The 17,366-nt window shown below is 43.8% G+C and overlaps 1 protein-coding gene across 3 annotated transcripts in view; it reads left to right on the forward strand.

Annotated features, from left to right (window-relative positions):
- The first annotated feature begins 2,593 nt into the window (after positions 1–2,593).
- Positions 2,594–17,366, forward strand: part of mamo (maternal gene required for meiosis) — a 39,738-nt gene continuing 24,965 nt past the window's right edge. For 2 of the 3 annotated variants that reach the window (XM_066738362.1, XM_066738364.1), the window contains exons 1-3: positions 2,594–2,666; positions 12,952–14,092; positions 14,262–14,354. In XM_066738362.1, coding sequence (XP_066594459.1) covers positions 12,974–14,092; positions 14,262–14,354 — 1,212 coding nt within the window. In that variant the 5' untranslated portion in view covers positions 2,594–2,666; positions 12,952–12,973. Of the gene's footprint in view, positions 2,667–12,073; positions 12,148–12,951; positions 14,093–14,261; positions 14,355–17,366 lie in introns of those variants that run through there. The other variant, XM_066738363.1, reaches the window with a different exon arrangement.

Here is a 17,366-nt window from a genome sequence, read left to right on the forward strand (position 1 = left end):
CGGCATTCCGTCAAGATTTTTATAAAGCTCGTTAAATTTTTCAAGCCAAATCGTACGCTAAACGAACTTTTCTCTTTTTATCCGAAAAACGCATTCAGCCTCCCGCAAAAATCCTTGTGAAATTTCGTCGTCGATGTATCGCCCGTATACTTAATTATTTACGATATTGACCTATTAACACGAATTTGTTCGTTGGAAAATATTGTAAATTTTCCGCTATAAACCAGATTGCCCGCTCGCTATTTTTCCCATCAATTATTCTAATGATTTCACGCACTGCTGATTAAGCGCGTTTACATTCGAAGAGCAATGTGTGTGATACCTATAGCCGAAAGTGAGTCCAGCGGTGCACCGACTAAACGTTCGCGTTGGTAAATACGCAGATTCGACTCGAAACATCCAGTTTTATCGCGATATGACCAAAATATCAATTCGAAATGCAAATAGGTCAGTACGGCTTTTCGCTCGAGTTACGCAAGGTCGCGCCACCTCGACGGCTCATTATTCGCGGAATAGCCGAGGCAAATGTAACCTAAAAAACAGCATTTTTTCTCCAAGAAATTACAAATTTTCAAATTTACTCTTACCGTGTAAATCTCTGCACGGTGTACAGAGTTCGATTTTGGCACTTTTACGGGAATTTGGCGGGAGATAAACAAATGAAATCAAAAGTTGTTTGCACGAACGAAGAAGATTAGCGAGCGAGATTTAAGCGCGTGTCATGGTAAAAAGTGGTTGAGCAACGATTAAACGGACCGCGCAAGAAGGCTGATACACACACACACACTTGGAACGATCTGATTCACGCACTATTGGCGCGTTAGCTAATAACGTCGGATGCAGTTCGAGATAGGTGAGTCACGGGCCGCGGGATGGTTGCTGGCCATGCGCTTCTTTTGCGCAAGCAAAAATTCAACCAATTTGCTAGTGTGTGTGTGTGCGTATAAGCGTTCACGCGTGTGCGTTGCGTCGTCCCGACAATTGCACGGTAGTTCCGTTCACGCAACGTTCAACGCGTTACCTAAGAACGCGTAGATGGGCAATTTTAGTACGCACTGACCATAGACAAGGTTCATCCGGCTGCGGATGAATATCCAGATCGAATGAGCTCCGCCTAATATATATATATATATATATATACAAGTGTATATCGGCCTCTCGCTCTCCACACTTGAGATAATTCTTTCTCGCTCCGTTGGAAACGGGAGGAAAAAGAAAATAAATAACACGAAAAGTCTAGCGATGTATTCGGATGTTTTCGTTGGGAGCGTGCGAATACAAGGAATTCCGAAGCCGCGCAAATAAAAATAGAATGTGTACGCGCGCGTGGATGTGGATGTAGCTCGTGTAGCGCGAGGCAAGGTAGAGGTAGAGTGGTGGAGGAGAGATGGAGAAGATCGGGGCTGTGTGGTGGGGGGATAGTAAGATTGAGCCGGAGAAGAGGGAGGGAAGGGAAGAGAGGGGGGGGGGGGAGTAGAGCGCGTAGCGTAGACGCGTCTAATAAAGTGTAGGCCGTGTAGAGGTAGAGGCTGAGCCGCCGAGGCAGAGAGGCAGCCGGGCGCAATTGCATCGCTGGGCACCTCGCTCGCTCGCTCGCTCGCTCGCTCGGCGCCGAACCGAGCCGAGCTGAGCCTCCGTCGAAGCAATGCGCGATGCGTTACCTAAGAATGCACGAGAACGCGCGCAACTGCGATGCATCGCGACCGCGAAAAAAAAAGAGAATAGCGTGCACGTGCCACACGTGCCGAGGAGAGCGGCCAACGAGCGAATTAAAGGCGCCATCGATCCGCGCCGAGTTCGAAATTGGACGCGTGACGCAGTCGTATCGGCGCACAGGACGGATGAGAAAAAGAGATGCGATTCAAGTTTTTAGGAAAAGCAGGAGCGATGAAGGGAGAGAGGGGGGAAATTCGAACGAACGCGATCCAAAGGATTCCGAGGCACGGGAGAGCGCGGTCTCTCTTTGTGCGAGTGCTTTCGCGTATACGTATATAACGATTCCGAGGTCGGCCTCTCGCGGTAATACATTGAAAATAATTGGCTTTGTAGCTGCGTACGTAAGAGGTTAATGCGTGCCGTACTCGTGCGCGCGATTTCCCTCTCTCCTCCCTCCACCGGCCGTTTTTCCTCTCCCCCCTCTTCCTCCACCTCATCCAATTTTTTTTCATCCGATTCCAACTCCGTCGACGACAACGTTTCGTTGGTACACGCGCGTGTGCATACGTGTGTGTGTGTGTATCGCTATATACAATGGCACGTTATATGCACATAGACGAAGGCGGAACGAGCCGCGCGAGAGAGAATCGCGAAGGAACACGCGACGGCGCTTCTGTGTGTGCGTGAATGTTTCACACCTGACTACTGCGCTAGTCAAGCAAGAGACTAAAGTGACGGGAGGACCGGGAGAAACAATGATCGGAGCTTGAGAATGGTTAATAAATTAAGGATCGGTCGTGGGATGATTTATCGTGGATGAATTTGGTCGGGTAGGTTTGGTGGGGGGATCGATTTTGTCGGTAAAGTCTGGTGGCGACACGGTAGGTTAGTTGACCGCGGGGCCGAGCGAGCGCTGAGCTGACAGTACGCCGGCGACGTCACAGTGGGCCGGTTGGAGCCTTCCTTCGTTCGATTCAGGCAGGCTCTCTATTCACTTTACATGTAGCAAGGTAAATATTTATATGCAGTGTCTATTTTAAACGTGCCTAGTGCGTACCGTTACCAACAAAATCTCCACTATCGCGTTAGTGCAATTTTACCAGAAAAATCCTCAAGACATGTGAACTATTTATTCTGCATTCGTGCTCGTAGTTCTCGTATGATTTCTGCTGCTGTTGCTGCTGTTGTTAATTCTACTGCTACTACTGCTGTTATTCCTGCCACTGCCACTGTCACTGCCACTGCTACTGCTATTCTCTTCGATCGATGTTATCGCGTGCAATAATCACGTTTCTCTCTCTCTCTCTCTCTCTCTCTCTCTCTCCCCCTCTCCCTCTCTCCCTGCAGCAATCGGTGATCAAGAAAAATTCTCCTAGACTAGAAAACGCTGAATGGACCGTCGGAAGAGTTTTGCCAAGACCATTAACGATATTTCCCATTTCCGAGCAGAGCGAGAGATGGAAAAAGCATTGGTTGGATGGCAAGGCGAGTAGAAAAGGAAGACGAACGATTAACGAGTGCATCTCGGGCGAAGCGCGCGGGTTTTTTCTACTTGGCGACGCGGGTAGGGTCGGTGTGACCGAATCGCACGCGAGTTTCCGCGTTTTATCGAGAGACGGAGGGAGGGGCGAGCGGAGAGAAACGCGTGGATGATTAAGCCTCGTGGACGACTGTCAAAAACACCTCGCTATCTATGAAAAATGGCTAGATAGGAAATCGTAAAATCCGATAGATAATCTGTGTGCGTGCTGGAGCGTGACGCGTTGTGCAGTATTTTCCTTGGATCGTGTCGGGACTGCTGCAAAGTGTCACGAGACACTATTGCTGTACACGGACGCGAGGTACATAGAGAGAGAGAGAGAGAGAGAGAGAGAGAGAGAGAGAAGTAGACAATAGCAAAGAGTCACCCAATCGGCAGTCCGTCTCTGCACTGCACGCATGGTGCACGCGCTTGTGTGACAAGCAGCGATGAAAACGGCACGCACGCACGAACGCACGCACGCACGAAGTTAAGAAAATCCTTCTGGCAGGATGATTCGCCACATGACAGGCGAAAGGGGAAGCAAGTCTGACTGAAATGCCAGGAGAGTGACGCTCCTTCCTTCGTGGCGAGTAATAAAACGCTCCGACACTTTCCAAGCTAACACGAGGCATACTACGCGCGAGAGATTGGTTCCTTCCTAGCAGGGACCTCCTTCTGTCGCCTTCTGCCCCTGCAGATATTGGCACTCTCGCGTGGAATCCGATGCTCTTTGCCGATTGCCAAAATTGGCTACGCCAATGCGCGCAACTAACCTTATATACCGCTCTTGCCCTCTTCTTCTTCTTCTTATTATTGTTTGTACAAATCCCTCATCGAATACCAATAAATCAAGTCGCAAGTTATTTATCGCAGTGATAAGCCTGTATAGTCTGATGAATTCTCCAACTGACTTTGTGGAAAGCCTGCAAGTTTTTTCACAGCTGATGGCGCAATAAATAGTTGATGCAATGGGCGAATAGTGCGTCGTGCGAATGTATTTGGTATTATTTGTGCTAATGAGGCGCAAGGCCATAGTGCGTGTTCCGTGAGCCGCTCGTAGAGAGAGCAGCCAAAAATATATTTGACGTGCGTGGAGATTAAGAGGTTTTGCGAGAGTCACGAGTGGACCGATCAGGCAGGCAAACGAACGGGCAGGAAAACAAGAAAATAGATGAGAGGAAGAAACTAGGCGGGGAGACGTAGGGTGAGCGACTAGTGAAATTTCCAAAAGAGAAAACGTCCATTTTCTGCCAGACTCCCGGAAAATTTAAGGAATCGCGTATCGAGAATCCAATGAAAAGGGACGAATTTTTCTCGAACAGGCAAAAATCGATAATTAACGAAGCAGCTACTGTTTTAACAAAGCACTCGTGCCTTTAATTCGATTAATACGAGACTCGTCCCTTCCCCGTGGTAGCATCTGTCCATACTTATATATTCGCTAATCCAAACGTCCATCGCGACTCGATGCGGTCAGTGATAAGGGTCTCTCGCGAGTGAACGAACAATCTCTTCCTTTTGGCCATTTCCCTCGAATGCTTGATTGGAGCAGAGACAGGAATTGGTAAATAGGCGAAATGTCAATCGGTGTGTCGAGTAAGCGCGGAAAGCAGGCCGTAAACGAGATGCCAGTATAAATATATTAGATGCTGGGGATAAGGATATTTACAGGTTCGTCGTGTTGGAAGATGTTAAGCAGATTATGCACGTGGCGTTCGAGAGTATTGTGGTAATAATCGCGCGTGTGATAGAGGGAGAGAGAGGGTAGAGGTGCGGGAGTTTGAATAGTACGGCCCTGCGCATTAAACAACACATACGTTTGACGTTTCGCGAAGGTCGCGTGCTCTGCCACTTCCCCTTCCTCTACCGTCTCTCCTCCCCCTCCCCCCTTCCCCTCGCACTATTACCAGTCCGCTTATGCTTCTCTCCTTCTATTTCTCTAACAAATTATCATGCGTACCTTTTACTCTCTCTCTCTCTCTCTCTCTCTAGAGTGCGCGCGACAGCCAAATATACAAATATATATAGCTGGGTGCGAAGAACCCCCCACTCTCCTAACGAAACGCACATACGCGCGTATTTAACGATCGTTAGGCGTTTAATCGCACCTCGAATCCACCGAGAAGCTCGTTTCCAGCGTGACTTTATAGGTCTCTCCTGCAACGGAAAACTGCAAGTAACGCTTTCACGCTGCATTCATTTCCAGCAGAGTTCAGACAAATTATCCATTTTCCGTCATTGACCGTGTAAATAATGCTTGTACAATGTTGCATTCTCCCGCTTGATTACTCTCCTATATATATATGTATGTATATATACATGTTCCTCGAGAGCTTACGTGCATCTGTTTGGGCGCAGCTCGCGTAGCTAATGTTATTTTTTGGCCAGCGGTGACCAGCTGTTCGAGAAGCAAACCGTGTCTCTCGAACCATTGCCAAATTTATTCCTAGCGAAATATCCGCGATAAACACTTCGATGCAATCGATTCTTTGAGCTAATTAAAGATTTCTCGTGTACATGTAGAATTTCAGACAGCTTCTGGGTAACTGGAAAAACTCGTAAGGATGCTGTTAATCGCATATAGAGAGAATAATTGAAAAATATATTTAAGTTTAATGGAATTTCATCATGAAGAGAGAGAGAGAGAGAGAGAGAGAAACGTAGGAACGTTGAAAAATTCACATACCAGAGTTCACTGCCGCCGAGTAGGACACTCTCCTTTTTTTTCATATTTATATATATATATATATATACATACATCAAGATAAAGAAGAAGACTCGTTTCTCTCGATATTATCTAGAATCGCGAGAACATCGATTGGACGATTATCGTATTATGTTGCGGATAAACGCGTTAATGTATAAAGTAGCGAATTGCATCCTTGCAGGAAGAATTACTGTGTTATTCCTGCAAAGGACATGTTAACGAGGAAACAACTTTTTTTCACGGCATGACAGTATACATATATAGTATATATTGAGTTGTAAGGAATGCAATTGACCGTATCGGTACAGCGATCAAAAACCGCTTGTACACAGTGTATCTTGAATTTGCGCGCACAACGATCAAATTGTAAAAGCAGCTTTTCTGAATCGCGTTAGTCATTGATGGATCGTTCAATCGCTCGTGGCTTCGGGGGAGTGATTCACGAACGCGTGTGTCGACCGCGACTGCATAATTTTTACAGTGAGCCGAAAGAGGCTTTTTTCGCCAACAATCCAGCCGTACTTTTAATCATTGCTGCAATATTCCCTTTGTAATTGCTCCATGGTCGGCCATCGCTCCCTCAACCTATATATATATATATATATATATATATATGTATAGATTTGTTTTACCCTCCTCTCTATATCTTCATCTCACTTTTCGTTCAAATGTCATTCGCGTCCAGCGGATTTCATCTCGTTTCCCCGGACCACTCTTCTCCTCTGGTTCCCCGTTTGTTCTTCTACACTTGGTTTCTTTCCCCCTCGCCGCACCCCTCGATACCGTTCATCGCGCTTGAAATCGATACGTACCATTAAATGCTGTGCCGATGCATTTAAAACTCGACAAAGAGACCACTCTGATTTTCGACTATATATCCTACAATAACTTATTTTGCCTTCAACGAATTTACGCCTACAATTGAAAATCCAATGATGATTTTTCGTCGATATATTAATGTACATACCGATATATTCTAGTGTCGTATTGAGTATATATATATATCTATTTACACAAATAGCTCTTTGTTAAGAGATAAACAAATAATCGTGTGCCTTTTGTCATCGCGTTATTCGACACGAATCTCTATTTTCAACAACGCGACGGTATCATGCAGCAAACAAATTATTATTGTTAAGCCGAAAACGATTCCATGCTCTATATCGTGCAACGATGGACCACTGAAAAGCTGAAACGGTCATTTGCTCATTCCAAAATTCTAAACTTGCGCGAAATGGATCAGTAGCGATACGCGAGGACCGAAAAATGCGGCTGATGCTCTGTTCGGCTCTTTTTCATGCTGAACACGCAGGATGTACCAGTGACCCATGTAAAAACTTTAAAGGGGTGGTGGAGGAGGGGGGAGTGCAATTTTAACTCGATGACTGCCAACTGTGAGATGAGTCGTGGATTCCGTTATTGACTAGGGCTCCACTGCGACTAATTATCTCCTTCTTTGCTCAGGAAGGAGAACCGAAAATCAAGGTTCACTTGTATCAACAGGATTTTCTTTCATTGGATAGGAAAAATAATACAAAGTTTATTCAAAGTCAACAAAGCAAGATAATAATTGTTATATCGTTTGTGATCCTGAAAATTATTGTAGCAGAACGTATTAAGCAATGGGTCACTGTATACCAAAAAACTTTTACTAAGAAATACAACAAGTTTGCAATTTTTTTACCAGCAGAGTCCTAATCAGCGCAATAAAGTTCATAGGTTTCTGCGTCTCCAAAGGAAAAAACCATTAAATATTATGTGCATACACGGTGCAGATTAGATCTTCGTCATGCTAAAAGACACAAGTTTCAAATTTTCATAAAAAAAAAAAAATTGCTGGTAGTCCGCCAGCGATCCATGGTGCATCAACAAAAGCCTCTCTTAAAATCACACCCCTTGCTATCCCTTCGAATTTGGACAAGGGCTCTCGATATACACACCCCACATATGTTTCCTCGATGCGTATATAAATATCAAAGAGAAATAAAGGGATTATCTCGAAAGAGCAGCGCGATTTAAGGAAAATTACAATAATATTAACATGGAATCTCCGCGCGCGTGAGGAATTTTTATTTACGACCAAGTTTAACGATAAGAAGCTCGACTGGATAGAAAAGTTTTTTGCTGGGTATCTCGACTATGAAAAAGGAACTCGAAGTGCATTAAATTCCGGTAGCGACGCGTTTCAGCGTCCTCGTGCCGAATCGAAAAATCGTTGTTCCGCGGCGATTTCACCGTTAGCTTCTTTTTTTCGGCCAGTCGATAAAGGCACACCGCGAGAGGGAGCGAGTGGCGACTGGCAAAAAGATCCCCGTTGCGGATTAGTCATTGGAATGTGTGTGTGTGTGTGTGTGTGTATAATACGTATATGTATATATATATATACTAGCGAGAGCCGGTGTAGTTTTCTTTCTCGCCAGCAACTCGCCCGCTGTCCCGTGATGATCGCGTTTTTTGATTTATAGCGGGCCTTCCTGATTTTCGTTCGCCCTGTCCATTGCGGTATTAGAGGAACTACACTCTCTCTCTCTCTCTCTCTCTCTCTCTCTCTTTCGGAAAACTATATGTATAGTATATACACAGCAGGGAGAAAAAGCACGATAAATACTTTCGACACCTTCCTCGCGTCCTGCTGCAGCTTCCTCTCTTTAATCTCCGGCAGTTCCTCCATCTTCCTTACCGACTAGCGCGGCGCGCGCTCTTTCCGCCTCTCTTTTTCTTTATCAATCCTTCCTCCCCGAGTCTCTTCCGCTTTCCTCTCGCATCGTAATGCTTCGGCTGCGAATCTCCCGCTACTTGGTTTGCACTTAAACGTGGGTGGAGGCAGGGGCCGGGGGAAGGCCGGTCGTTACCACCGGCTAACGACGACTAGGTGCTTCGAGACGCCTCTTATCCACGGAACATCGTAACCGAGTAAATTTGTGTGAAAACTCTCGTAGATTTAACGCCGATGCGCAAACCATACCCTGCCATGCAGTCTCTTCCTACTTTTCTTCTACGTCTCGAGAACTCGTAACTTAACCTTTAACCCTTTGCGTTCCAGGGCTTCCCCAACAAAGACAACGCGTTTGTCCATTCGATGTAGCTGTAAGGGGTACTAACGCTCGTCTTTTACCTTTTTGTCTCCTGATCACTTGGATCATTCAATCCATTGATTCTTTTCATAGTAATTTTATGATGCGACTCGCGCGGAAGCTTCTTGATTGAATGTAGATATATTAGGGTGGTCGTTGTGGAAAAGGTATTCTTTTCTTTTGACCGAGTCACAATTCGAGTTACTTATTTTTTCCTATTTAAGAAACAAAATTTTGATGGAACGTGGAAATTAATTTGGAATTTTCCCTGTTTGTTACCTTCAATATTTTAAACTATGTAAAACTGTTAAGTATAAGTACAAGTTTTATAGAAATTTCCAGCGAATTTTCGTTTACGTAAAGTTTTGTACATGGTCAAGAATTGGTTTTAGGGTCAATTTCAATGACGTGTCAATCTTTACGTATGTTAAAAAAAATGCACTCAAAATTTCTATAAATAATAGCATTGATGCTCGACAATTTTACAGAATTTAACAATTTTTTAGGTATTAAATACGAAAAACCCAAAATTAATTTCCAAAGTCCGTCAAAATCCTGTTATTCAAACAGGAGAAAGTAAGAAGCTCTAAGAGTGGTTTAGATTTTTTTTCAGACTACACAGCCTTCAGGTATATATATATATATATATTTATTTATTTATAGTAGATTTAGGAGCACCTTGGTTAAAAAGAACCCTTTGCAACGACCAGCCTACATACACACATAAATATAAACATAGAGGCGTTAGGTTTTTACCAGTTAAGATCCAGAATAGAGAAGCCGCATTAATGTTATTATTATTATCGCATCAATATATAGCAGCACTCGATAGCGAAAAGTTTTTCTTTCCGCGTGTCCGTGAGTGTCCCGCTTATCGGTTTTACAGTATTATTTCAGAGCGGGACACGTGCGCGTTATTCGTGTACGCATACAAGCCCATTATGTCATTTACACGTGGAAGCCTATCGAAGATGCGTACGCATGGCGCGGCGTGGAAACGCGAAAGCAACAACACAACGGCACAAGCGAGAGCCTCTCGATTCTCATGCCGCTCTAAACGGATTGACCCAGAGAAAACCTCTAAAACGACGCGAATAACAGAGGCATATGTGCGAAATCGTTCCTTTACGTAACTGCAAACGCATGCACATTGACCTTTCCTCCCCTCTCTCTCTCTCTCTTTCTTTCTTTTTATACCAATAACTCTTATATATGTATATACATCTCAAGTAAACCGAAATATTGTCAATCCTTATCGGACAATTAACCGAGCATCTATATATATAATTAATGCCTCGTATCGAGAATTATCTCTCTCTCTCTCTCTCTCTCTCTCTCTCTCTCTCTCTCACCGAGGATAGGCCAAGTTGGCACAATTTCTCGCGAATAAACACGTAAACGCATGTTTATCTCCTATTATCATTCACCGCGTGTACTTTCGCTGAGTAAAAAACACCAGTGCTCGTTACACTTATTAATATCCACAGTCGATAAAGCAGAATACAGCAGAATATATATATATATATATATATATATATATATTCGACTTGTCGTAAAAACAACTCTACGTGCACCGTTGCTCCACTCTCTTCCATGTGGCGTACGATTAAAGATTAAACGTTTATTCGCTCCCGATTATACAGATTCCGGCGGGTCGAGGAAAGATTTCGAAGATTGCGGGGAAAAAATTGGAGGAAATTACGTAGGAATGCGAAGAAATGGAGAGAAAAAGAGGCTACTGGATAAATAAAAGGAGGCGCTGTGTCCAGTGGTGGAGGGAAGCGAATAAATAATAATAATAATAATAAAGCTAGGAACCGCGCGAAATGAATATCGTGCGCTGTGCGAAAAAAAGGAACGCTCATATCTTTTTACATTGTTATAATACACTGCATTATGGTATAGCTTTTGTAGTATCACGAAGCGGAGGAATCACGCAAGTAAGCGCACGGCACGAGTTTGCACGTATAGATCCACGACTACGTGTACATGTGTATATATACGTATATGTATATATAATAGAGAGGCGCGCGCGAGTGCAGTTTTCCGCGAGCTTCGACGGGCGATTAGATGTCGCGCGCCTGTTGAGCTGAAAGTCTTTCTCGCGTATTACAGTGTTTGATTTTTTATAGACGTGCGTACGTGTGCGCGTGCGTGTCTCGACGAGTTGACGAATCTCGATCGTAAATACGCCAAGGGAGCTATAATAATAAAAATCACAGCGCGGATAAGACTGCTTTACCCCCCCCCCCCCCCCTCTATGGCACTAAGGTTCTACCCACCACAATATTCCCTTAAGAAAAAATCCTTTTCGCTATATCATCGGTCGATATAACCGTCAATTCTCCGATCGTATATGTATACGTATAAGGAAAAATGATCAGCACCGCGCCGCGGGAGAAATCTCTGCCGCTCTGCTAAGAATAAATTGCTGGACAAAAAAAAAGCCCACGTGTACTGTTTAAATCGTTATTTCGCAATTACTTCTGCTGAAACTTTTCTTGATAATACGAAAGGCGTATTTCTTTTCTTCTACAATGTAGCGTAATAATGCTGTAACATGCAAGGAAAGCTTACCGCCACTTGTGCTTTTATTAATCGCATAGCCAACAACTAAAAGATACGATAATAATCAGCAAAATTTTTCATGCGTCACGAGATTAATAAGATTTAACGGAGGCTAGGTTTTTAACGCGATTCCCCCCCCCCCCCCTTTTTCCAGGGTTAATTTGTGCACGTATGGTCGTTATATAGATTTGTCTGTTTTTTGATCGTAAACAGAGTGGATTAAGGGGGGGGGGGATGAGCAACAGGGGAGGGGGGAGGCAGCTTTAATAAAATTCGCGATACTCGAATACACTGGGAAAGAAGAGAGAGAGAGAGAGAGAGAGAGAGATAAGGCTGTTATCTTGACTTGTCTCTTTTTCTCTCACTCAGCTGCTCCCTTTTATCTCACGCTTTGGCATCGTCAGCTGATATCGACTCGTGCATCTCGTCAATGACGAGGCTGCAGCTACTCGACAAACTTTTCTATCGAATCGACGAATGGAGCTGGAGAAGGAGGAGGAGGATCGTCGCCGTCGTGACAGCGCTGAAACTTTAGCTTCTTGCCGCTAAGAAACTTTGATTCGAGTCGGTTGAGCTGTACAGATTCCGCTCCTTCCTGAATAAGTCATAAGAGTACAACAGTAGGACGCTCACAAATTGTTCCATGACGATTATGCTATCGTATTATATCCCCTTACGCTCGTATACTCTCTCTCTCTCTCCCTCCCCCCTGCATATATCCAACTATCTGTCCATCTCTTGACCGCCTAATAATACTCATTAAAAAATCGTTAATTAATGCCCCGTTGGCTCTTGTGTGATTTTCATGCGCTTAACGAGCCAATATATCATGTTACATTTAGTCGTAGCAGCTACGGTAAAATAAAAAGAAATGCGCTATCGTGCATGTAATATCACATGCCACTGAAATTTTAAGCTCACTTTTTTTATTACGACCATAACAAGCCGTTCATCCCGGGATTTTACGAGCTTATTATTTGTGCGCCGACAGTGAAACTTTCAAAGACTATCAGTGAAATAAATTTTCCGTCAAACAGCAGCTCTCTTTTTATAACACTAATATTGATTAATTAATCAACGTCCAAGCTGGTTTTTCCATTTGACGAATGGTTGCGATTCCGCGAAGGATTCGGTACACGATATCTATTTTTACAAAGACGAAAGGAGAGGTTGGCGCATACATACAGGGAATATAAGATGAGAGAGAAAAATAAAAAGAATAATTTGCATGGTTATTGAGTCAAGGGGAGAGACGACGAGCGTAAAGGCAAAGCATGGATGAAGAGTGGAGGTTAAGGTGGTGCACGCATTGTATATTGTAACACACACGTGCATATATAATACAATAACTGCCAGCGCGCGGTGTGAGAGGAGAAGGGGAGTAAATATGACGTAATAATAAGGAGAGAATTTACTTGTTGCAGTAGGGTTGTGGGCAGTTCAGACATGGGAAGTGAGCATTACTGCCTGAGGTGGAACAATCATCAGAGCAACTTGTTGGGTGTGTTCAGTCAACTGCTGGAATCGGAGTCGCTGGTAGACGTGACACTGGCGTGCACGGAGGGCCCGTCGATACGCGCCCATAAGGTAGTCCTCTCGGCGTGCTCCAGCTACTTCCAGGCCCTCTTCCTCGACCATCCGAACCGCCACCCCATCGTCATCCTCAAGGACGTCCGTTTCTCCGAGCTGCGCACCCTCGTCGACTTCATGTACAAGGGCGAGGTCAGCGTAGAATACTGCCAGCTTTCCGCCCTTCTCAAGACCGCCGAGAGTCTCAAGGTCAAGGGTCTCGCGGACATGACTAACATCAACGCTGCTGCCGTGCAAGCCTCGCGAGACGATCAGCAGCAACAGAGCAACAGCAATCTGCAGTCGTCGACCAATCAACAGAATCAGCAACACTCGAACAGCACGGAGGGTCTCCTACATCAGCAGCAGCGGGAAAACTCCCACAATCAGAGGGATGCTCACAACGCGAAGGAGAGCAACGGCAGTGGGAAGGATCAGCAGCAACAACAGCAGCACCAGCAGCAACATAGGACGGGTGAAACGGGTGGCGGTGGCGGCGGGGGTGGAGGCGAAGGGAGCGGCGGAGGGAGCGGGACCGCCGAGACGAGGTCATCGACGGGCCCGAAAGACATGGAACGTCTGCAGCAACAGCAACAACCAGCAACGACCAGCGACTCGTTGGAAGCGATCGACATGACGGATTCCCCAGCGACGCCAGGTGCACCGACGAGTCCGCTCGGGCCTCTGGCGTTGGATCGGCCCAGGAGGGACTCCGAGGACACTGCCAGTCTCGAGGAAACCAGAGGTTCCATCAGTCCCATCTCGGTGCACAGCGGGCCCAGCGACATAGCCCTCAGCAACAACATCGTATCGGCGAACGAGGTTGGCGGAGCCTCTGTCACCGGTGCAGCTGCCAATGCTGGGGGTGGAAGCGGCAGCTCCGCCCCTGGTGGTGTCCTCACGCTCAACCTACCTCAGAGTCGGTTACCCTCCCCTCACAGTACCGAACCCCTCGCTGGCCCCTCTGGCTTACCTCCTGTTCAGCAAGTCCCCTTGGTACGTCTCTCTGTTATATATATATATATATACCTATATTACAGCTGTACGCGATGCATATATACAGGGATATTCGCTGTACCAACGGATAGATATATATATATATATGTACATACACGCGCTCGGGTGGCTCAAATCTCATCGTCTAACGCACTCTTTTTGCTTGCAGTCACTGAAAAAGGAGGTAGACTGGGACAGGTCGAACGAGGAGCGGAGCGTCAGTAGCGAAATATCCGCCGATTACAGACTTCCACCAGATCCGGTGAGTCTAATTCTCTCTACTTCAACTGTCTCCATTTATTAAATATACTTTTTATTATCGTACTTGTCTTTGTCCTGCATTTATCTCGATAATTGTTATCATTAAATCAATCCGCACTAGTCGCTAAATCTACGCAATAATTGTCGCTCGAAAACAATCAAATGCTCAAACCTTGCGATTATAATAGGTGAGGTTTCTCTTAACTCTCGACGCGTATTCGCATATAACCCACATGGAGCATCTTTTCTCCGATTTTCTTCTCTGCTTCTCAACATTTCCATTTCCACGCTCGAGTTGGCCTCATGCGAATTCGATAAAATTTTGCCAATTTCGACAAACGCAGTGATAGTGCTGACGGTTAATCTTTATATATATATAGATATATATATGTGTGTATGTATCGTACAGTTTACAAGAAAAATTGATGAAAGAAGAAATTATTTAAAATAAGCGGAGCTTGAAAGGATTTTGGGAAATGACGAGGCCTAGAACTTTCAAGGCTCCCAGAATAACGTCGAAATCACTTTGCATGCGGGTCTATTTGCATGTGCCCAAATGCTTTGCTGTTTGCTGTTCTCCCTGCTAGCTCGAAAAAAAATTATTATTACAACTAGCCTGCAGTCGAAGAGAGGAAGAAAGATATATACAGAGTACCATACATTATATATATATATATATATATATATTTATATTTATATATATTGTGCAATGTCTGAAACGAAGAAAGTTATGCGTTCAGTAAAATCCGAAAAAAAAAAAAAAAAAAAAATGATTGTCAGAGGTAACAGACGTTAGAATTGATTTCCTTCTCTCGCTACGATCGTTTACTCGAGGAGCTTTCACAGATGAGCTTTTTCGAAAATCAAGAGGGTGGGGGTTGGTTGATTAAGATGGAACGCTTGTATCGCGTTGATGCGATTCAAGTGCGTGTCTCGCAACATCAATCGTATAAAAGCGCGTGAAGAGCGTGTAAAATCGACGGGAGCTCATTGGTAGATCATATACACTCTTTCATTTGATTATCCGACAGTCGATCGACTTTTTGCCGATGAAAGCAATTGTGTCCCGCGCAGGCGCAAATACGCGAATCGACACCGTGCATGCATCTAATAAGTAGCTGGATCCAAATTCTATTCGTTATCTTTCTCCAATTCACACTCCTCCCTCGATTCTCGTCATGGCAAATTAAAACTTTTAACTCTTTACTTTTCCTCCTTTCCAATTAGATTTCAACATTATCTTGTGTACGTTTGAAGTTTTCATACAACTATGCAAACGCCGCTGCTACTACTACATCCCATTCAAAAATCCTCTCTAAGAGACTCTTTCTTGTTTTTTTTCCATTTTCCATCCAAACCTCTATAGAACAAAATATGTTTTAAAAAATAATGAAAAAATGCATTAAATTACTTGTTTATAAATACGAGGATTGGCTGAAATATGTGAATACATAGCTTCTCGGCTGATTATCGTTTATATATTAACATGCATTAATCAATATACTTTTGACATTTTTTCATTATGTTTTGAAATATATACGTTTTCATGGGGAAAACTCATTCTCACTCTATACTCGTCCGTATATCGAGACTATTCGAAACGCGGTGATTAGGAAAGCGTATAGAAATTTTACGAGACGTTCGTGCCAAGTTGCAGGACCTTAATCCTTGCTGTCCGATCCTCTCTTGTCTTGCTAGCTCACTGTCAAGAAGTTGACCTTCGTTTTTGGCCATGGTTGTTTTTTACTACATTTATATAAATAAATATATATATATACTGATATATACAGTTACAGTAAATACATACATATACACTTAACACTCAAATATATATATATATATATATATTACTTTAATCTTTTTACAATATCACACTTCACATACACCTACGTATATATTTATAATTATCTATTCATATATATGTATTGAGTATTTGAGGTGGTACACGTTAATTATACATGCATAATCAGTATTTTTGTAACATGAATAATATAAAAAGAATATATATATATATATATATATATATGCAAACATTATTATATGGTCATTGCTATTTTGTTAATATTTGTATTTCGATTGTCGTTTGATGGAATGCAATGCCTTTCGCTATACCTAATGTACACACGCAGCCACACGTGGATAAGCTGCCGTATGCGCGAGCGCACGGTTTCGTAGCTCCGCGTGTGCCTGTGTGTTTACGAGTATGAGTGGCGTGCATATGTGCGTGTGTTTGTTCGTATTGAGACAGGGACAGAGAACGAATGAGAGAAGAGCGAATGTGTGTGTGCGTCTGTGTGTGCGTGGGAGGGAGAGAAAGAGAGAGAATAGCAAACGCTCGAACCGCCGTTTGATTTCTTAACTTTTTTCACTTTTATAAGGGAGGGGGGAGGAAAGGGGACGGGGGTAAGAGGGCTTGTAGATTAGGGGTGAAAGCAATGCTGTGGGAATGCTTAGGCTCTTTTCGTGCGCTGTGTTTCACATATTATTATACACATATATACAGTGTGTAAAGCTATTCCAATTTATTTCAAATTTTCTTCTATAGTTTATTATATGTATTCTATCACCAACGTCATATAATATATATTTCTATTTTTTACCAAAACATTCCATATATATTCATTAACACACACTCAATCAGTAAATTGTCAGACATGAGAGGGAGAGAAAGAGAGAGAGAGAGAGTGAGGGAAGGAGTGAGAGGAGAACAAAAAAAAAACAAAAAATTGAGTTTACGCGCGCGCCAAACAAAAATGAGCGTCAACTTCTTGTGCTACCGTATTCGATATTGTTGCGGGAGAAGGATTTCTGTATATCTCTTTGCGCTGCGAGGGAGAACGGAGAGGCGGATAGAGTATGAAAGAGAGAGAGAGAAAGAGAGAGAGAGAACGAAAGAAAGAGTGAAAGTGAAGTAGTAGCAATTGAAAGATATAGAGATGGAAGAATAGAGTAAATAGAGAGGAGAGATCTTGCCGAGACAAGGAGGGAGAAGGAGCTCCTCGCCCGTTCTTCC

Source organism: Prorops nasuta, unplaced genomic scaffold, assembly GCF_024137725.1.
Source record: "Prorops nasuta isolate Cenicafe-Biocafe unplaced genomic scaffold, Cenicafe_Pnas_1.2 PNAS00018, whole genome shotgun sequence".
Classification (NCBI taxonomy): domain Eukaryota; kingdom Metazoa; phylum Arthropoda; class Insecta; order Hymenoptera; family Bethylidae; genus Prorops; species Prorops nasuta.